Here is a 22152-nt window from a genome sequence, read left to right as displayed (position 1 = left end):
ATTTATAATGAATTTCTATGAATAGAAATAAAATGCCGTATATCTTCCCACTCCCACGCGGTAGGTGGCGCCATGCGCCTTCACACTCAAGCTTGCAGCTCGCCACTGACCCTTGAAGGGAGTAGAAGAAGAAACCGAACGAGCGCTTGTAACTTTGACATTGTTTTCCTTTGCTGTGAGCGTCAAAATGCTCTTCCACTCCATCAGACCGTGGTTGCTGCGGTGCAGGAGTGTCCCCCGGGTTTGTACCAGGACGTACCACAGCGACCAAGTAGCTCGACTCGGCAGTGCGCCTGACAAACACTCCTCCGAGTACCAGGTACGTCAGCCTGATGCTAACCTGTGTGCTAGCACAGCCGCCAACGTCAAATCGTCCTCCGGTGGGGAGTTGAGGTGAGGCGGCCGTCACTCGACAGGAGACCCAAAATAACTCGCGTGAAGGCTGTGTTTGGTTTTGTTTCCAAGGCGCAGTTTGCAGAGGTCAAAACGACGACGAACCGAGCTGTTAGCACCTTAGTGTGGGCTGCTGCGAGCAGGGGGTGGGAATATTTACCCCCAGGTGTAATGCACAAGGTGTACCCTTGATTTAAAAGCACCCAAAAAATATGACAACACCTGTAACTTATAGAAACAGACGTAATAATCATGCTGGTGATGTCTAACAATACGGTAGAGTTCTCTCTCTCTCTCTCTCTCTCTCTCTCTCTCTCTCTCTCTCTCTCTCTCTCTCTCTCTCTCTCTCTCTCTCAAAAGTATTGATATACAGTACACAATCTGTAGAATAATAGTATATGAATAAACTCGGCACTTTTCTGACCATCGTCACAAAATACCTTAAAAGAAAAGAAAAGAAATGGAGGGAAAGTGTGTGGAAATATTACTGTGGTAATAAAACAATAATTGGTTTGTCGGAAAAAAACAAAAACAAACCCAAAACAAACATTGGCTATGAAATATCAGATCAAGTGATTTAACATGGTGTAAGATGTACTTACGTATGAGCGAAATTACATCCAGGATAAAAATCCACGAGAACTAAAAACAGCCTAAAACACTACTTAGTTATGGTATTGTGACTCCTGTTCATTTGTCTACCGCTGTTTAGAAATGCTGTGCTTATTTGCTGTTGAATGTGTATCACAGTAGATCTAATTAATGTACTGGCTGTACTTTTGCAATAATGGTATAAGGCTGGAAATATTAAAATTATAGTTACTTTTGATTTTTGTCTTGTTGGGTCGAACGCGGGCTTTGAATTAAAGTGTAGAAATGTTCTCATTTTAGGATAGATCTGAACTATATCCTTTTATGCAACATAGTCTGTCTCCAGAACAGTTTGATACAACTTTTCTCTGTAACGCGATGGGATACATGATCTTTGGCATACTGAAATATTTCCTCATCTGAACTTTCCATGGCGCTGTAAAGGCTTTCCTAATATGCTGTAGTATTTTAGGGCTCTAAGGGTTTATGATCTTTCACCCCGAAGGCTATAACATGTAATTATGCTCACTATAATACTTATCAAACCAATGGCTGACCTTTGCTGTCTCATGAATGGAGGCGTTTCCCTCTTGGGATTTTCCACACCCATATTAATACCATTGTTTTATATTATATCTTCTCTGTATCATCTATGTTGCTGTGGTCTTTCTGTCTAGTGTGTTTCTTAACGTTGATTATTTGAATCAGTTGTGTTCAAGCATTGTGACATTAAGCTATTATGACATTGGGGCGGCTGTGGCCCGCTTGACAGAGCGGTCGTCCCCCAATCGGAAGGTTGCAAGTTTGATTCACATCTCTGCCTGTCTCAATGAATGGAAAAGGCACCTTGCATGGAGACTGTGAATGTGACGAATCATGTAAAGCACTTTAGGACTGCTCAAGCAATTGAAAAACGCTATATAAGTGAAACACATTTTCCATTTAACCAGATCAGTGGCTCTTTAGGATCACCACTTAAAATATCAAACATTTTAGCAATGCAAAACACATGTGTTACTATTATTTCTATTGTTGCAACAGTTAGACCGTGATAATCCTTTTGCCAATATTGGCAACTCTGCAAACGGTCACTAGATGGCGCCACAGGCTAATTTTCTTGCCTAAAGGACTTTAATGCCAACCATAGTTTAGTCGTTGTACCAATATATCATCAGCTTTCATTACGTGCTTCCCAGTTAAAGTTTTACATTTTTTGTTGGCTTGTTCAAAACTGTACAGTGAAATTGCTCCATAGAATTCATCAGAAGTGGAAACTTGTGTGAAGCTACAAGTTTGATATAGTTCAGTTTCAAGAATGCCCCTTTAAAAAATATTCCTATTAAGACTTTAATGTTTAGTCTTTCTGCTTTGATCAAGTTTGTGACTTTGAAGTTGGATATTTAAACAGAAAGGGCATTTCTTTTAAGAACACGTTTTTTAAAGGCAATTGAACTGAGGACATTTCACTTTTTATTGACGCAAATAGAAATCTTGAGAAATAGAAATATTTATTACAAAATATGTTTTAGTATTAGGTGCTGTTCAGTTGTCCTGAATTTCCGAAAAGTGCTCCATATACAGTGTATATGTAACAGCTAATAGTATGTATTTGCAGTTGATTAATGTTTCTGAGATGGAAACCATGTGTGAAGCTGTTGTGACCAACAACAACAAAAAAGTTTTTTCAGATTTTAATTTGATAATTTAGCCCTTATAATAAATCTTTCACAGCACTTGTGTTTTAGTGATCCTTCTTTTTTGGAACTGTATTATTTAATTAAAAAAAAAAAAAAGTTTATGCCCAACCTGTTACGTATTTGTGAATGAACTTAAAAAAATTAACTGGATGTCGTGTAGGTCGTTAATCTCTCCTGGTGTGTCCTCCTGTACAGCATGCGCTGCGTTGGATGCAGTGTCTCAGATTCTCCATACACCACTTTCCAAACACTTCACACAGCTGCTCCTGCTACATCTGTCAGCGCATGTAAGCATCAGATAGTAACAGACCATGTCCCGCCGTCGTTCAGAAAGTCTTTGTGCCGTTGTGTCCCTTTTTAATTTCCTGTTGACAAACGTACTTTGATGACAGGGTCCTCGGGAGAGTTGTAAACTTCCCTCCTGCAAGAAGTTTAGGAGATGATTTTCACAATTTAATTAGCTCCATAATCAAAACCTGCCTTATTTACGATGCTGGCCCACTCAGGCAATTGGATGTGAGCTGCAAGCTGAGAGCTGTTTGGAAGGATGCTCGGTGTGGGAGATCAGTGTCGAGGCTGAGTGGTGTTTTGATTGAATCGTTAATCGTGTTTGCGACTCTGCCATTCACAGTTCACAATTAACGCGCAGTGTTACGAACAGTTACCATAATCTCGTTCTGCTCAGGAAACGTTTCTCGACATGACAGTCTATAACTTTACTGGCTCAGCCACGACGCTGCTGCGACTCTCTTTGTGTCGTGCCTGTATGTCAGAAAACGTGCCCACCGCAAATCATTTAACGCGACAAAGAGAACAAATGTGGCTCTGCTCTTGTTGTTTTCCAGGAGAATTATGAGCGGATGAAGGCTCTTGTTGATGAGCTGAGAAGCCGAGCAGAGAGGATTGCATTGGGTAGGTGTGACCGTGCGACAGATGACACAGCGCACAAGATAAATTCATCCCTTTGTGGTTTAATCCTATCAGTCAGTTCCAGAGTTCAGGCAGTGTGCATGATGAAATAGTTTTGTTTTACTTCAGAGCTTTTTAATTACAGTCAGGTCAGGATGGACACTTTGGCACATGTTCACACTCTGAGATGTTTACCGTCTTTCTGCTTTTCATCAATTTAGGCGGAGGAGAGAAAGCAAGAAAACTTCATATTTCTCGCGGGAAACTCCTGCCGAGAGAGCGTATAGACAGACTGCTGGATCCTGGGTACTTTCATCTGCTTTATCTTTCCAATTGGACAGACTTGAAGTCTCTTCAGGACATCGCACATTTCCTATATGTTTGTTTGAAGACAGTTACTGCCTCTGATACTGTGATCAATTAGAAATATTGACAGCTAGCACAGGCCCTCAGAGTTCCATCTACCTTTGAACTAGGTTGTATTGTTTTTGTTTTTTTAATTTTCCATTGTATTTCCCTGCAGGAGCCCCTTTTTGGAGTTTTCCCAGTTCGCCGCGTACGAGTTGTATGGAAAAGAGGAAGTCCCAGCAGGCGGTATAATTACTGGAATAGGACGGGTTTCGGGGTAATTGCTATTGTCGTATCTTACATTTACCACTTTCTTGTCCTCAATAGATGTCCTCAACAGGTATGAAGACAAGTGCAGTCCTTGCTACTAATGTTTATTGTCATGAAGTAGCAAACAAGTTAAATTCCCCCATGTTTAACATGTGAGCTCCCGTTTTTGTGTCTCAGTGTGGAGTGTGTCGTCGTTGCAAATGATGCAACTGTCAAAGGGGGGACGTACTACCCGATCACGGTGAAGAAGCACCTCCGTGCACAAGAGATAGCGCAGCAGAACAACTTGCCATGCATTTACCTCGGTGAGGACTTTTTCCAATTCTAAACAAAGAGCATTCGTTTTTAAAACGTGTGGGAAATATGACAACTGTCCTCACAGGGAGACCAACGTATTCTTGTTGATACAATGTGGTTACTGTCCTTTGACATTTGCTTTTTTTAGTCACTTGCTAAATTCAGTCACTCAGGTAAGAGAGTGTACTGTAACCTGATATCCTGATCAGTATGTAGCCAGGAATACCTCAAAGGGCCTTTATCTAAAGGTCAAAGCCTGCAGTGAAGACAGTCTCTGAGACTGTAGTGAAGCCAAAGTTGAGACTTTGATTCCGTTAATAAAGTTTCAATAAAAAAAAAGAAGAAGATATTGTGAGTTTTCATGATAAGCTGTTTTGCTCTCCTGCAGTGGACTCTGGGGGAGCTAATCTCCCCAGACAGGCTGACGTCTTTCCAGACAGAGAACACTTTGGACGCATTTTCTTCAACCAGGCCAGGCTGTCTTCAGAGGGAATATCACAGGTGACGTTTGTGTCCGACTGATAACATTCTACTGCAGGTTGACCCTGAGCAGTACGGATGGACGATGACGGCGTGATGTAAAAATGGCTTGCCTCCCATTCTGATTTGACCATTTTACCTTATCATCTCATGCCACAGCTTGTTGTTGTTACCATAATAGTACATTTTGTTATAATTATGTTGTTTTTTTTTGTGGTGGTTGTTGTTTTTTTTTGTTTTTTTTAAACAAATTATGGATAAGTTCTTTAAATCAACATGAAAGCAGAGGTGGTAAATTGAAATAAACTGCAGTAGTAAAGGCCATTGATTTTTGTTTTTTGTCTCAAGGTAACTGAAATCCATCTTGTGGTGCAGGTTCAGTGCATTAGTGTTTTCAGTGGATCATTCATCAACGTACAGCTATATATATATATATATATATATATATATATATATTCCCCCCAAACCAAACATCCATTCATTCTAACATGAAATGCATATTGAAATAGGCTGAAATCTCTTCTGTTAATGATGAGATCTGTTTTCTCACAAGTCCAGTTCATTTTCACTGTGTTGCTAATATTGTGGTGGATCATTGTTTTTAGAATTTACATCCAGTCATCTTTCCTGTTTAATCCATATGGGGGGGGGGGTAGGTTCGCAGTGAAAAGAAAAGAAGCCCAGACATCCGCATTCCCTTGACTTCCTCCAGGGTTTTAGGGAGACCCTAAGCCACTCACAGCCCCAACCGAGGGACTTAATCTCTCCAGCAGATCTTTGGCCAAGCCCAGGGCCTCATTCCAGTTTACCGCGTCCGGTAGCGGAAAGCAACCAAGAGGGCATCTTAATCAGTTGCCCGAACCACCTCAACTGGCAGATCTCAATGTGGAGCAGTAGCTGCTTGACTTTGAGGCTCTCCCAGACGGCTGGACTCCTCAAGCTGTCGCAAAAAGTGAGGCCTGCCATGCAGTGAGAATTGATTTTAGCCGCTTGTATCCGCAATCTCATTATTTCAGTCATGACCCATCCGTGGCTAGAGGTAATGTGTGGTTGCAGCTCCACCAGTAAACCGAGAGCTTTGCCTCACGGCTCAGATCTCTCCTCGCCACCACACTCTAGTGAAGTGCGCTACTACAGCCGCCTGTCTGAATCTGCAGCTAATCTGATGATCCCGTATTTCATCACTTGTGAACCCCGCCACCTGGGGAAGGTTGAAAAGAGACTTGAAAGAGAGTTGAATAGAGCCGTTTCACCTTCTGTCTCACTGAAATCCTGCTTTCCCCCTGACTGGCCAGCTTCCGGAAAGCCTGCAGTACAATGAGTCTGGAGTCAAATTACCGCCAATCAATATAAACCGCATGTGATGAACTGAAATCTGCTCAAGTAAACCTGGTAATAGCAGCAGTCTGAACTTTCTCTTCAACAGAGCTCAATGTTCAGGACTTTAACCATGTTTTGATGTGAACGCACAACCTTTTAACTATAATGCACGCGCCAGTATTTATGTGCACTTATCATTTCAGTCTTTGATTGGATCTGTCACAATGAAAACTGTCTGCGAGGCTTCATTGTCCACACACCTCCAAGGACTGAGTGGGTTTCACGGCTATTATTATACAGTCACATAAAGTAGAGAACCCCTTCAATTATTAAACGACTCCTTGTGTGTAGCTGTTCTCTGATCTTCATTTCCAAAACCTCCCTTGGTTCAGATCAGTGTTGGTTGTTCTTTCATATTTACATCAGACCTTTAGTGTGTTGGAAGGTTATCTGTAACCAGGGGCACCTTTCAAATTACTTTTGTATAAATGTTCCTGTAACTTCTTTGACCTTCACTGTGCTGAATGTATTGTGCTCATTGTTTGGTACTGGCAGACTGTTTCCTACCTGTTCTATTCATTGTGGAAAGTCTGTTTTTGCTGTCTTGAAATTCAAGTTGAAGATGTGGAGCAACAGCCAGTTTTATAGCCGCACGAGGTCCAACATCACCCCTTGAGAATTGCATTGTGCTGTCACCGAGAATCCTCTTTGTGATGTTAAAAACCTTATTTTTTTATTTTCCCGCTGTTTAAACTTTTCAGAAGATGAATAGTAGCTGAATTATTCAATGGCAGAGAAGTTGTAGATAACACTTTAATTTTAGAATTGATAATTTAAGTTTTATGAGGAAATAAGTCATACCAGACACAAATTATTACTCAAACCTTGGCATTTTTTTTTATGTCTTTGATTAGGCCTCAGGGAAACCTTGAATAATATGCCTGTCTGACTCTCTTTCCTCGTGCTTCAGATTGCTGTTGTGATGGGATCGTGCACTGCTGGTGGAGCCTACGTACCGGCCATGGCGGATGAAAGCATCATTGTCAAGAAGCAAGGAACCATTTTTCTAGGAGGACCGCCGCTGGTGAGCCAAATGTTCATAAATTAAATTAATTGACAGTTTGATGAATGTGTACTTACTGTGTAATTTTAGGAAGTGAAGTAAGTTTAATTTGTACTTCTTGTACCTGACTACTTCTTTGAAATTGGGACATTGAGTGAACTTCACACAGATGAAGGAATACATTGCAGATGTAATGTTTTGGTTTTTTTTTTAATGACTATTACTCCAGTGGATGTTCATTTGTCCAGGTCAAAGCTGCCACTGGGGAAGAAGTCTCTGCAGAAGATCTTGGAGGTGCTGACCTACACTGCAAGTATGAACACATTATATTGATGCAGTGAACAATATTCTCAGTGTGTATAAACATCAATCTGATGCCTTTATTCACTGATACTGTCAACGGGATAATCTGATCTCTAAATCAAACAATTCAATCAGTTTATAAAACAAAGTGACATCTTAACGTGGTTCGAGGTTTAACAGGCAGGTTTTCATTTCAAATATTGTTGCTTGTCTGCTCTTTCCTGTCTTTTACAAGCAAGTAGATGCAACACATGCTCTCATGAGCACAACGGCTAATTAAAAAATGCCGATAGACGTAATGCAATCACTGTAGTTGTTTCGGTGTAAAATTTACAGAAAATCTGGGGTGACTGACCACTACGCCCTGGACGATGACCATGCCCTCCATTTGGCAAGAAAGGCTGTACGAAACCTCAACTACAAGAAAGACGTTCAGGTCAGTACAGTCACATTAAACTACCAGTGACATTCAAGTTTCCTGGTCCACAGTTTTATTTGACTTTGAGATTGTTTGTCAGGTTTCTATCGAACCTTGTGAGGAGCCTCTCTACCCTGCAGATGAACTCTACGGGATAGTTGGAGACAACTTGAAGCGCACTTTCGATGTCAGAGAGGTATTTGTTCCCAAATGTTATGAGACAACTATACGGAACTATATACATGCTTTTTTTTTTTTATACACGATTCAGACATGTGGGTTTTTAGTTAACCGTTAAATGAAGCTCACTTTAAAGTGACTCCTTAGTGCAACTCATTGGGTATTTTAACAGGCTTCAAACAAAGCTCATTCAATGCTCAGTCAGTGGCTGAGTCAATAATGTGCAGTTGCCATCCATCACTTCACCTTTGGTCTCTGGCAGGGATTCTTCACATGTTCTCATTTGGTGCAAAAGCCTCTGCTTTTGAGTTTTTATCTGAACCTAAGAGTGAAAATCACTGCAAAACTCCAGAGATAACAAAGTGTGTCTAGTGTAGAACAGTATTGGCAGTCCATTTATGCTGCAAGACCAACTGACTGCTTCTCCTTTTAGTGGCTTTTCAAATGTAATAGACGTTTCAGCTCAGAGTGCAATTAGATCACTTGAATAAAATCACTCAAGTAAAAAAGTTGTCACACAAGTCTATTCAGTTTTCTGTCACCAGCCCTGCTTTCAGCCGTTGCGTTTGCAATCTGTTCTAACCTTTCTATTTTGTTCGGCTCGCAGGTCATTGCCAGAATCGTGGATGGAAGTAAATTTCATGAATTCAAGGAATTCTATGGCGACACACTTGTCACAGGTCTGTGAAAATACCTTCTACTGCTTGCAAATCATTAAAACAAAAAAATTCAGCGATTGTAACCTGAACATTTAATTACATTTGCAGGATTTTCAAGAATCTTTGGCTACCCTGTGGGAATTATTGGCAACAACGGCGTCTTGTTTTCAGAATCTGCCAAAAAGGTAAATACTCTTAAGAAAAACACATTCAATTGTAAAACACGGTTTTGTAAAGTTAAAGTTTCCAAAGTGTGTAGATTTGACACAGCAAGCATTAACATTTATTTCTTGAAATAAAATATCATGACAAAATGAAATGGGAAGAAGGTCAAATCATTATTAGATCACCTTTTATTTCAACTACAGCAGTTTTAATTGCTTAGCAATAACCATTTTATATAATATAATATATTGTAATCTGGCAAGTATTAAGATATCTGACAATTAAAAAAAAAATAAGTCAACCACTTGGCTCGAAATAAAGCATGTGTGCAGTTGTGTGTGTGTGTGTGTGTGTGTGTGTGTGTGTGTGTGTGTGTGTGTGTGTGTGTGTGTGTGTGTGTGTGTGTGTGTGTGTGTGTGTGTGTGTGTGTGTGTGTGTGTGTGTGTGTGTGTGTGTGTGTGTGTGTGTGTGTGTGTGTGTGTGTGTGGGGGGGGGGAGGATTCTTCCCACTCTTTAAACCTCCCCTGCTCCCCAACATAGGTATTCTCTGCACACTGAGAAAAGCTGAGCCTCATGATTGTGCTGAAGTTTCAAGAGTGAGCACTGCACTAGTTTTGTTCTTCTGAAAATGTCAAGGACTTTAAACGCAGCAGAGAAGCAGTTCAGATGGTGTTCTCAACCGAAATTCACCGCTTCCAACACTGAATACCAATATCTGAGTCTTGGGGGAGCTTTTTGGGCTTTGTATCTCGTCTGCACCGCCGCCAAAGTGCAGAGTTTCTGTCATACAACGAGCGCTCCAAATTGCACTTGTCCGTGTCGTCTCATGATCGCCCTGATGGATGGTATTGTAATAACACAGCATTTAGAAACCATGGACGGTGACGCTGATCATTCTCATTCAATATAATTCACTTAATTTGCGAGCCAATTCGCCGTGCACAGAGCTGAACTTTACACAGGCTTAGAGAAGATGAGGAGCTGAATTTGTGATTAAAGACTAATAAGTTTTTCCAAACACGCTCTGAATTAGATTACAAGCTTGACCTGAGGAGGGGGGGGGGGGGGGGGGGGGGGAAGGCTTGATTCCCTTTTTCTTTTGTAAGGTCTCAACATGACTGTGAGCGTTGGCTATCTCATCAGTGTAATTACTGTCAAAAGGGACAGACACAGATGTGGAACAGACATGCTCGGGGAGCTTATTCAGGGAAAATCAATACGGCACCTGTGTTTCGAGATGCTTCTTTGAGATACGCTGTCATCATTTGAGACAGGCGCAGGCTTCTATTATGTTAACTGGTAAACTGTTAAAATCTTTTCCTCGGGTGCAAGCGAGCAAAGCGTCAAGGCAACAAAGAAAACATCGCATTTCTGTTGTCGTGCGCACATCCAGGCGCAAACTGATGGATCATTTTTCACCAAGTGACAATTTCTAATAGGCAACCGTCTTTCACGTTGTCTCCAACTTGTGTTTACGTGTCGCAATGCGAGGCAAGCTGCTCGGCTGAAAGACAGCCAGCAGAGAACCTGCCAAAATAAAGAAAACACCTGAGTAATTCAGCTTTACAAAGTAAATGGAAATGAGCTCTCTCCACACAGTACAGTGCGTCTTTGGTGCTTGTTTGCCTGTTCAATAGCTCCTGGCAGCTGTGTGTTGTTAAGGGACTTTTTTTTTTTTTTTTTAAAGCCATTCGGCTCCTTCATATTCACTGAAATGTAGCACATCAAAAGCCAGTGTGGAGCTGGCTGACCTCTCACTCGCTCTCTCTAAAGTGACTCATTTCCACCCCGGCTCGTCTTGCCTTACATGGAGATGAATATGATGGAGGAGGAAAGGACACTCGCTTGGTTGTCAGGCAGCATTCATTCAGTTTTTTTTTTTTTTTTTTTTTTCTTCCCCCTCCCGCATCGCCTAATATCAAACAAACTGATCAGTAGGGAGATTTCAAATACATCACTTCAGGCAAGGTTTTGCCTGAAGTGTTGCAGTTTACAGCTTCTCGAGACGGCACAAAAACTCTCCATGCAACCCAGACATTGTGATTTCAGAGGGATATTGCCCAGACGCCACCTCAAGCGGTTCAGAATGTACACTTGTGTGCTTTGAATATATTTTCATATATATTCGCTCCCATTTTTCCTTCGGCAGTTCATTTGAATGTTTATATTCTTGTTTATTTCTGGAGACCCCCCCCCCCCCCCCAAAAAAAAAACCCCAAAACAAAACATCACCATTCAATCATTTTATTGTAAGGTACTGATAATGCTTGTCTGTGTTTTTACCTCTGGGCACTTGTACCGCACTCATGAAAATATGTTTTTACTCAGTGTTTGAATTTCCTTTCAGGGGACACATTTCATCCAATTATGCTGCCAACGAAACATTCCACTTATTTTTCTCCAAAACATAACAGGTTGGTGGGAATGCCTTTGATTTTTCTAGCTTATAAACTTTTAACTTTTAGTTTAGTTTAGTTTGTTTTTACATTTCTGTTGTGTTCTACTATTAATTTACTTGCCAATTAGCAAACCAGTAAAAAAAAAAAATATGCCAACAGAAAAAGTGCAACATCACAGTTTCCATCATAATCAGATCTTACAACATGTTGTTCAAACATGCCTCCACACCGCCTCACTTTTCCATATTTATTTTTAACACAGCCGAGCCGTCTCCCAGGAGATACGCAGGCTTGCTCAGGCAACCCAGTTTGCATTGTTGTCTTTCTCTCCATCTTCATTTCAGGCTTCATGGTGGGCAGAGAGTACGAAGCGGGAGGAATCGCCAAGGACGGCGCCAAGATGGTTACCGCCGTCGCCTGCGCCAACGTACCGAAATTTACCGTCATCATCGGCGGCTCCTACGGCGCAGGAAACTACGGCATGTGCGGCAGGGCCTACAGGTAGAAAGAGTTTCTTCGCTCCAGGGACGAGTGGCCAGTAGGAATGAAAGCACTTCAGCAGTAATAACACGTGTGAATAGATCAGCCATGCATTGTCATTCAAGTATTAAGTTCATTAGTTGAATCTGTGGATAATGTAAATGTTCTGCTTGTGCTTTTATGAGAGTGTTGGCATCATATAATGTGAATCAGATGACCTTGGATTATTTACATGCAAGTGGAAGGGAGTTTTTGTGACAGTATGACGAGAAGTGAATGGTTTCAACGCTGAAAACATAATTATCAGACACATATCTATGTAAAAAAATGTTCACCACTTTGCTATTTTGTGGGTTTCATGTCGTCTAATGATATGAATGTTTGGAGAGTACACTTGCTTGGCGCATTGAGCACAAACGCCACACTTTCTGTGACACATTTGAAATGGATCATTTGAAAATGCATATTTCAAAGAATTGTGCTGATTCTGGGGGTGTTGCCTGCCATAGTTTTGAAAAAGATAACCTTTTTCTCTTGCTGAATCTCAGTAAAGGCACGTTAAGAACAATCTAGAAAACGGCTCAAATAAATCAATTTCAAATTGATTGTGAATGCATGAAAGACAACTGAGATGCATCAAGAGTGAAACTTGCAATCGACTCTCACATCATCTTCTCATGGCTCATATTTTGTCTCTCACCAAGTAGAAATCTTTGGCTGAATACTGAAATTTACTCACCAGTTTCATATTAAAGATATTATTAGCTCCTGGCATCTGGAGACAGAGGAACATATTTGCTGATGTATGCAGAGTAGAGACTTTCGCCTTGGCAGACAGTGATTTTTTTCAAGCATAGCACCTGTAACACATTTCATTTTGTTGGTAATTCATTCCTCATTTCTTTGCCTCCTGGATAATAATCCAGTTTTTTTATGTGCATTTTGAGAAGACAAATGTGATTGTGCTCAATGTGTCTTGGTTTCTTTGATAATTTCACACTGCTTGTATTAATACTGCTTGTATCCTCGGAGCATGCTCTCATGCTCTGTTCCTGTCTGTTTTCTTTTGTCTTTTAATTGTGTATTGTGGCTCAGCACACACAATCAATCTGACTCGGCCTCTCGTCTCACAGCCCCCGCTTCCTGTACATGTGGCCAAATTCCCGAATATCTGTAATGGGCGGCGAGCAGGCAGCGACCGTCCTGGCCACCATCACCAAGGATCAGAGGGCACGCGAGGGAAAGGAGGTAATTATTCACATTAATCATCCCATCTGTGCTTCACTGAGAGGGCTGGAATTAGCTTTAGAGGATTTGCTGCCAAAAGCATAAACGTTATGAACGACAGTTTTCTTTCAGTGATGGGTTGACACAGCAGCATGAAATTATATCAGTGTTAAGTGTGTATCATGATTACTTATCCTGAGCAGCGCAGCCAAAAAAAAAATGTCTGTAATTAAACTGTGTCAGGTACGCCGTTACCGGTTTATTCACAGTGGCTTTATAGCTTCATAGTGACACTTCACATCAGTCCTCTAATGACAGACATGTTGCAGACGGTTCAACATTAATCCTGGGCCATTTGGTTAATGCTTCTTAGGGTTAGGGTTAGTAGTAAAAACCAGTCTCATAGATATTCATTGTTAAATTCCATCTTTGGGGCATAGTGCAGGTGTGGTTAAGACATGCTTGTGCAGCAGATGATAACTTGACATATGACACGTATACAGAGTTGTTTTTGTGCTTGTAGATTTAGTTTAACTTTGTAGCAGTGTGTCTGACACTATTCAGCTCCTTTTCTTCCCATAGGCATGAAAGTCATATATAAGTTAATTCAATTCTCCACCGTGTCACATGGATTACATGAACGTTGATATGTGCAGATTGCACGGCGGCTCAGTGAATCAGGAGGTGAATCCTCGTACGACTTGCCTCCTCGTGTAAGCTGCTTCTGCCATCAAGAAGTCGTCAGCGGTTTATTTACAAGGATGTCTGCTTGAGCTGTGTCGTCTCATGTTCACGGTGGAGGCAACACGGTGAAATAAGTAACAACAGAGTTTAAAATGAGAACAAAAACAACATTATGCAACCACACCGTGCCGTAAAAGACCAAAAGAAAAAGCCACGTAGATTGTATTGATTGAATTGACTGAGTGTGAATGGAGATCATTTCATTCATAACAACAATTCGTTATGAATTTAGAATAAGGATGCTACTTTAACCAATGTTTTTACAATTTCAATCTTCATCACTGCATCAAACCTTGAACAATAATGAATATGAACGCAGGTGGATGGATCAAGGTTTGGCCTGTCGGCATGAAGAAATAATGAAGTGTGCAGCCTGAGTACAAAGTTTTTAGACTTGACCCAAAGAATACAGCAATATTTCCTCATCTCGTTTTCTACGGCCTTCCAAAATCACAAACTGTATGTCTTAAGGTCAGAAAGTATTTTTGTGATAAATGGCACCACAGGAATCCCGCCAGTGCTTTAGTCCGAGTGCTGAACATTGTTTTGATCATGCTGCTGTGTTCGTTTTTTTTTCTTTCATTTCCATGTTTCGGTCCAAAGTTGGATGCCGGAAACAAAGTAGTTTCTGTTTTTTTTCTGCTTTTGTCCAGACTAATGAACTTCACCATGAACGTGATCGCACGCTATGAATGTAAACGAGGCGTGACATAAACCAATCAGAGTGCCACCTCCAATTCTCTTTGAAAGCCAGGGGCTCTTGCATTTTAATGGATTATGCGTCTAACAGGTTTATCCCTGAGCGCGCGCCGTGCATCTTTCAATGGAACACACTTTCTGCGCTTGAGGACAGAAGTAAAATACTGGACTGTTGATTTCAGAATTTACTGACACGACCAGTCACTTCAACCCTCTTATCGAGAAAGTGACCATAAACTGTGTGGCCGCTTCCGCTTTTGTCTTATTACTTTAATGACCGTTACAGAACACGCGACCTTTCATCAAATTACTCTAGTGTTGCAGTGTGAAAGCTTTTGGAGACATTCTGAGATATTGTTCAATATGTAGTATTGAGGTAGTGTTACATTGTGGTTGGGACCACCATCCACCGGACCGGCTGAGAGATGAATAGAAAATTGACATGGGGTGAGAAGTGGAACACTGTGTCCTTTCGCTGCGTGATGAAGTACTCCGTCTCCATTGTTAATTGAAGCTCACAGCAGCCCTGCAATCAGTCCAACGAAGGTTACGATGTTCAGTTTGTGAAAACAGTGAAGAGTTTTCATTTCGGAGGCTCGATTTTGTCTCACTGTTGAATTGCATTGAAGTGTTCCCTGTATTTATAATCATTCATCCCATTCATTTCAATGACAGGAGAGACAAGCTAGTATTTTAGCGACAGTTTTTCATTAGTTTTTAGTATTTTTAAATGACCTGCCCCTTTTCACTTTTTTTTTAATAGTTTTTATGTTGAGGAAAGTGGCCTTCATGACGGATGAAATGTGTGCGCGCAGCCTCACATTTCACTCCACCTCCAGTATTTCAGGCAAACTCCTTTTCACCGGAGTCCTTTTTTCCTAATTTTGTTCCCACAATTTATTCGCAGTTCACCGCAGAGCAAGAGGCCGCCATGAAGGAGCCAATCGTGCGTCGGTTCGAGGAGGAAGGCAATCCGTACTACTCGAGTGCTCGGTGAGATTTGGTCGTGACACTCGTAATATGTCTTGGAAAGGGGTGTAATAAAATAAAAGGCTGTGGCGCCGCGGCTCAGTGTGAGGCTTTTGAATCGGAGCAGTGCGGCTCTACTCATGCAGGAAATCGCTTGAGTGATGTCGACGTCAGCGAGAGGTAAACTACAGACGGGCCACCAGCATGTCTTCTTAATTCATTGTTTAAGTCGAAAAGCTTTTGCAGAATTCGTTCGGTATTGCTTTTCAAATGATGGGAAAATTTCGTGTGACAATCTCCTCATGCATGAAGAGTGATGCTGCGACGTGTGTCAGATGTGTTTCTTTTCCATTCAAAGTCCTGTTGTGTTGCTAATACGAAGCGTTCGCTGTGTGCGTGCGTGCGTGCGTGCGTGTGTGTGTGTGTCTCAGCACAGCATCCTCAGATGAGCTCTCTCAGATAATCACATGGTGAAAAATTGTTTGTTTTGCAGATATGAGAGTTGGAACACCCGATCATAAATTCCCTCTAAAAACAAAAGCTGGACCTGTCGTCACCTCGATCCATGATAAAACACTTTGAAAGCTCTTGCACCGTGATCTTGTACCATTTCTATAAACATAAAAGCTGGTTCTGCTTCACTGTATCAGGACGCTGACAGTAAAGATTAAACTTCATTTGTGGAAAATTACGAAGTCGCAGGGGAGGAGTAGGAAGTGACAATCTTGTAAGTACAGCCAGATTGCTTGAGACTCGCTTCTCCCCAGGACACTGTGGCAATCGTCATGACTGCCATCACACCACAGTTTAGGTTTTTTTTTTTGTACCGAGTATTCTCCAGCAGAGCTTTGCAGTCGCCTTGCTAGTGTAGGGTAAACCCGTGAGGTTTGCTCCTAACGTGCTCAAGACCCTTTGCGCCTCATTTCATGATGCCCTGTTTTGCACATAGCTCTTCTCCCAAAGCATATGTAGTTTACGTTGGTGTAAAAGGTGCATTTACATTTTTTTAATGCTCCGACGTAACTGCTCATTTGATAATCCTTGATCATTTGAGAAGCAGCCGTGGTTTGTGTTGACAAAAGATTTGAACGAGGTGCTTCTTGTTGAATGCTCACCACTTAGCTGCCGCCAAACAAGGATCGTTTTATGTAATTAATTAAAAATCTAGAAACAAGAACCAATAACCCCCGAAAGGTATTGATTTAAGCTTTGGTGGTGGGGAAACCGCTTCAGGTCTAAAATAAAAGCAGTTTTGACCTTTAGCCTTCTCCAGTCGTTAGAAATCACTGCATGATGCTTCTCTTTGTTACCTGAGGCATGGGCCATTGTTTGAAGACACAATACACCTACGTAGCTTCGTTGCGTCCTCGTACTTGCCTGCATATTGCGACGCTGAAGTTATGCAATTCTCTATAGAGCAAGTGATTCGACGCATCAGTGAAATGAGACCCCGGAGCGATAAACCACTGCCAGTGTATTAAAACTGCAGGACAAGCGAGGGAGTAACCAAGGGAGGAACACAAAGTCTTGACACTCTATTAAAGTAATTGATTGTAGGCCCACACAAGCACTCGAAGATGGCGTCCGATGAGTGAAGTGTAATGTGCCATCTAATAACGTGAAGCACTTTGTTATTTTTACAGACTGTGGGATGATGGGATCATTGATCCCGCTGATACCCGGATGGTTTTGGGACTGAGCCTCTGCGCCGCACTCAATGCTCCGCCACAGAAGACCCGGTTCGGCGTGTTCAGGATGTAGAACTCACTTGGAGTGGTGCTGAATTTCTTCTAGTCTCTGTAGGATTTATTTGTGATGTGTCGCCAGAGAAAAATGTAAAAAAAAAAAAAAAGTAACAAAACTCACATATGTGGAATCACGCATCTTCACAGACGATGATGAACTTTAGGCTGTGGGGCATTCCCACAGGTGAAGTTGTGCCTTAACTGTTACTATTCCTTTTGTAAATGAAACTGTAAAGTTATAAAGCTGTCTCCCTCCGATTGACTTTGTGTTTTCTATCACAGATTGTAAATGAGAAATTAATAAAAATGTGAAAAGTTGAAATGTTCTCGCTCTTCATTTGGTAGGCCTCTCAGAATGAAGGGCGCTCTTCTAAAGGGGGCGCTGTTGAGCCATAAATGTGGCCTGAGTTGGGCTTGGAGGAAAACCAGAGACATTTCATGGAGACGTTTCACGAGACGGGAGGAGCTGTTTTCGAAAGATGTCTGTCCTCATTGTGCCTCTTTATGCACACTGGTGCAGCAGTGGATTTAAAGTTGACTCATCTTTGCTGGCCAGTCTTCATCGCTGTCGCTGCATCTGGTCAGGACCGAAAGAACCGGAGGTTGAATTGATGGTTTCCAGAGCGGGTTGCTTTGTCCTGTGTTAACGGGTCAGCTGTGAGACCTTCTGTAATGAGCCAGAAGCAGAGCAACTCTCCGTCCACGATGAGATGTTTGGGGTATTTGGTCAGGATGCCCCCCCCCCCCCTGACAGGAGTCTGCTCCTCTGATGTGTGCCAGGCAGGGCCCTCAGGTCAGCCCAGGACCTGCAGGAGAGAATGATGTGGAAGCAGTTGTGGGGTAAACATACCTGGCCTGCATCCATTGTGTTGGCCTCGCGTCGCGGTTGGATTGTTATGAGCTTTCATGCAGCAGGTAGAGAGGTTTTAAACAAAACTGAACCAGAGTGAGGATTTCTCAAATCTACTCTTTCTTTGTTTCTCAGTCTGTTCTTCTAGCGCTCTGGCTCTTTGTGTCTTTCATTCTTTCTAACTTCCATTCTCTCTGTTTTTGTTTCATTCCTCCCTTTTTGATTCTCCTTTTATTTCTCTTTCTACTGTTTTTTTTCCTTGCTGTGTTTCTTTCATTCTGTTTTTTTGGGGGGGGGTTTCTTTCCCTTCCATGGTCTTTCTCATTGAACTGACTCATTGTCACTCAAACCACTTTCTCTGATTTACTTCATCTCGACCTTGTTCTGTTTTGTTTTCTTTTTGTTCATGTCTCTCTCCTCCTCTGCTTTTCTCTCTCTCTCTCTCCCTCTCTCCCTCACTCAGGGAGAGTGTTTCTCTCTCTGTTGACATGCTCACATATTGGCAAGGCATCTGAATTCACTCCGGAAGAATTTCTCTGGGGTGGGGGGGGGGCGGGTTGTGTGGTGTTGCACTGGATATGAAGCCAGCTGGTTGAAATGCTTAGCCGGGAGCCCTTTGCGCTCCTCACTGAGGATGTGGAGAGCCTCGCCCTGAGGGAAACCAGAAATAACGTGTGTGTGTGTGTGTGTGTGTGTGTGTGTGTGTGTGTGTGTGTGTGTGTGTGTGTGTGTGTGTGTGTGTGTGTGTGTGTGTGTGTGTGTGTGTGTGTGTGTGTGTGTGTGTGTGTGTGTGTGTGTGTGTGTGTGTGTGTGTGTGTGTGTGTGTGTGTGTGCGTGCGCGCGCGCACCACCCACTCACCTCCTCCCATCACCTCGCACCATCAGTTTTGTGAAACTCATGGAGGTGATACCTTCATCTTCTCCCATCAAAATGTCACTGTGGGAGGCATTACCACGGTTGTCAAAGTTTAGGCTCTCCCCGAGGTTTTAAGACCTGAAGAATGACTTTAAGTATAAGTAGCAGAAGAAACAGATCACTGGCGACTACAAGACTTTATGATTTCATTCTGTCTTTGCTGAAACTGATTCGACCTTTGTCGCTGACTTTGATTTCTTGTAGTCGCGGCACTAATGGTTCACTGGGTGTCTTCCAGGCTTCGCTTACACAAGTCTGTGCGTGTGCGTGTGTGTCTGTGTGTGTGTGTGTGTGTGTGTCCTTGTCTGGACAGAGCTGCCTGGCAAGCGTTCCACCTGTTGTACACAATTTAGCCTTTGAGGATCACAGCTTTTTTCAAGCACAGGCTGGATTAAGAGGCATTTGGGATAAATTGCCAAACTCATTGACACGCTCATTAACGGCTGCAGAGAGTGTTCACACTGTGAACTGACCTGACTGCAAAAAAGAAACCATGCCAAAGGAAAAGCACCAAGACGTTTGCATCTGGTGGCGGTGCAGGAGTTACTCGGGTCTGGAGTTTCCATGTTCTCCCTGCTCCTGCCTGAGTTTCTTGCTTTTTGCCTGTGCCCCACAGAAATCAAGGCTTATTCATAGGGTGTATTAAAAAACAATGAGAACTACCTAAAGTGCTTGTTCTCTCTGCAGCTGTGGAGTGAAGCTGCAGGTCATCTCAGTCAAATAGTGAAGCCGCACGCTAGCCGAGCAGCGGGTTGTTGTGGTGCGGCGTGGTGAGGCCAGCCGTACGTGATAGGTTGCTATGCGTGGGTTGCAGTATCCAGGGAATCTGGTAATCACTACAGCTTGAAGGAAACTCGAGTCAACTTCACCCTCTATATCTGTTTCTTCACGAATTGTGTGAAGAAAATTATATTTAAATCTTGCCTTTGCTGCATTTTACACAATAATTTCTATTTTATAATCGAATATTCTCTATTTTAAAAAGGGTCTTGGAAAAATCTCTTCCAATATGTGGTCAAAAGCGACATGGTCAGAAGTACATGTGACACCTAAAGATGGAAAGAGGAGCTGAAATGTAGTTTCTTTTAAACACATTTAGTTACATTCAGAGGGAAAACATTTCCTGTGTAAAATATCAACATTCAAAACACATTTCTCAGATAAAAATGTGAAAAAATAACAATGGAAATATGTTTTTCTAAAGTATTTTATTTGTTTTTTTATTTTCTTTGTTCAAAGAACCTATTCACCTCAAACATTCAGATCAAAATAGATTATATTTTGGACAAACTCTAGAGCAGCTTATTTTTGTAAAAGTAGATTAAATGGTGGATATTGTGAAGGTAAGATTCTTTTATGAAAAACATTTTTTTTTAAAGCACAACTCTCCTGAAATACTAGCTCATTTAATAACAGGAATCTCCCAAAATCTCCCTGAACGTGTCCCTTTTGTTGCTATTTCTTGGTACTCCTGTTTGACTACATCCTCAATACCTTCCCTGACAGCAGCTAATAAAAATGCACTGATGCTTTTACGTTCATTTTGCTTCTGTTTTGATCTATTTCAGCCGTTTCCTGTTCTCATTGTTGGTTCATTATTCTGTTTACAAACTCAATGTTTCAGAGCATCTTCCTCCAAACACTTGATGGAACTTCTCGTGAATTCAATGAGTTGCCAACAGTAACTTTTGTCGCTTGGTGGAGGCACACAACCACCAGGTGGTCACTCTCTCTTTCTGTTTTGTTTTGGCGGAGCTCCACATGATGAGGGAAAAAAGGTTGAAATGGCTTCAACTCTGCACCCCACCAGCTGAAAAAGCTACACAGACATTTTTGTTGTTCTTCAGTTCATACTCACTTCTTTTCCTGCCTTGCTGACTGAACCCCTGGCCCCGCTGTGGAGAGAGGAAAGTAAATTTCTCGTGAGAGTATCAGATTTTCCCTTTTGTCCTTTTGTTTTGTTTTGTTTTGTTTTCTTTTAAAACACTCAAACTTCTGCTGTGTGCCAGGCCTGCTCTGACGGGTCATAAATGAGCTGAAATTAGAACAAGTCTGTAGGCTGCAGGTAGGTTAAAAGCAAAACTCCAGGCAGTCTCGGATTTGCTGAGCAGTGAATAAATGCATCATATAAACAAACGTTTCTCCCCTAGTGAGTTGGGTTTGTTTAAGTATTTGGGAGTTAGTGGAGGATGAGACGGCTTTATTTGTAAAGCAGCTTGGCAGCTTTTTTTTTTCTTCTTCTTTCAAACAGTGAAAAACAGCCTCTTTGTATCCACGTGTTTATTCTCAGTTTCAGCACTCGCAGTTCGCACACAGTGATGTATTTAGTGCAAGTAAATGCTATCAAACCCGATTCAGGAGCTCATTCACTCGCCATCAGATGTGCTCGGGCAGTTATGACTCATGTCGAAGTCACCTCACAGCTTAGAAATGAGGCTTTGAGTCAGCTTTAATGTTTGGTTCCTGCAGATAAATGGATCATTGTGCGACGCATACATGGCTGCTTTTTATTTGCCCTCCTTGGCCCAGCTCCTCATACTTACTGAACATGTAAGAGAGGCTTAATACTTTCAGTGATGCAAAGGCAAATTTTTCCGTTTATTCAACTACAAAATAATTAGATCAAACCATTCATTCATCTTCTATATCCATGTCATCCAAGGCAGAGGAGGACTGGAGCCGATCCCAGCTGACTCCGGGGCGATTGGCAGAACATAACCCGGATAGGTCGTCATGTTTATGACAGAGCTAACACACACATACAAACACAGCCACCCAAGAGCAATTTGGATCAGGGAAAGAAGCCAGAGGACCCAAAGAAAACCCAAGTAGACAAGAGGAGAATGTGCAAATCCCACATGTGTGCGCAAACCACTGAACCCCCATCTGGCTGAGTTTATTAACCATAATGTAATAATTTTTACCATTGATTTTCACTGCAGATATCTGAATAAACGGCTTATGTTTCCCTGATACTAGCTCTCACTCACCCCACTGCAACATATCGCAAACAATGTCTAATGAATATAA

At 41.9% G+C, this 22152-nt stretch overlaps 1 protein-coding gene across 1 annotated transcript; it reads left to right on the top strand.

The window, feature by feature from the left end:
• Positions 1-122: 122 nt before the first annotated feature.
• mccc2 (methylcrotonyl-CoA carboxylase subunit 2) lies at positions 123-17669 on the top strand. Its single transcript, XM_080499800.1, has 17 exons — positions 123-319; positions 3527-3593; positions 3812-3896; positions 4114-4215; positions 4386-4513; positions 4894-5006; positions 7276-7389; positions 7617-7681; positions 8008-8107; positions 8190-8285; positions 8877-8949; positions 9037-9113; positions 11441-11507; positions 11837-11993; positions 13106-13220; positions 15550-15635; positions 17255-17669. Exons 1-17 carry the CDS (start codon positions 188-190, stop codon positions 17370-17372), a joined length of 1695 nt encoding a protein of 564 aa, XP_080355926.1. The 5' UTR covers positions 123-187; the 3' UTR covers positions 17373-17669.
• Positions 17670-22152: the final 4483 nt, after the last annotated feature.

Source organism: Blennius ocellaris, assembly GCF_963422515.1.
Source record: "Blennius ocellaris genome assembly, chromosome: 7".
In the NCBI taxonomy this organism is placed as follows: domain Eukaryota; kingdom Metazoa; phylum Chordata; class Actinopteri; order Blenniiformes; family Blenniidae; genus Blennius; species Blennius ocellaris.
This window is presented reverse-complemented; position numbering and strand designations above follow the sequence as displayed.

Bases quoted from the DNA above. Each gene is read 5' to 3' on its own strand.
- mccc2 (XM_080499800.1), top strand. From the start codon at position 188: ATGCTCTTCCACTCCATCAGACCGTGGTTGCTGCGGTGCAGGAGTGTC. The intron at 3,897-4,113 runs GTACTTTCATCT...ATTTCCCTGCAG, and splicing joins GACAGACTGCTGGATCCTGG to GAGCCCCTTTTTGGAGTTTT. The intron at 13,221-15,549 runs GTAATTATTCAC...ATTTATTCGCAG, and splicing joins GGGCACGCGAGGGAAAGGAG to TTCACCGCAGAGCAAGAGGC.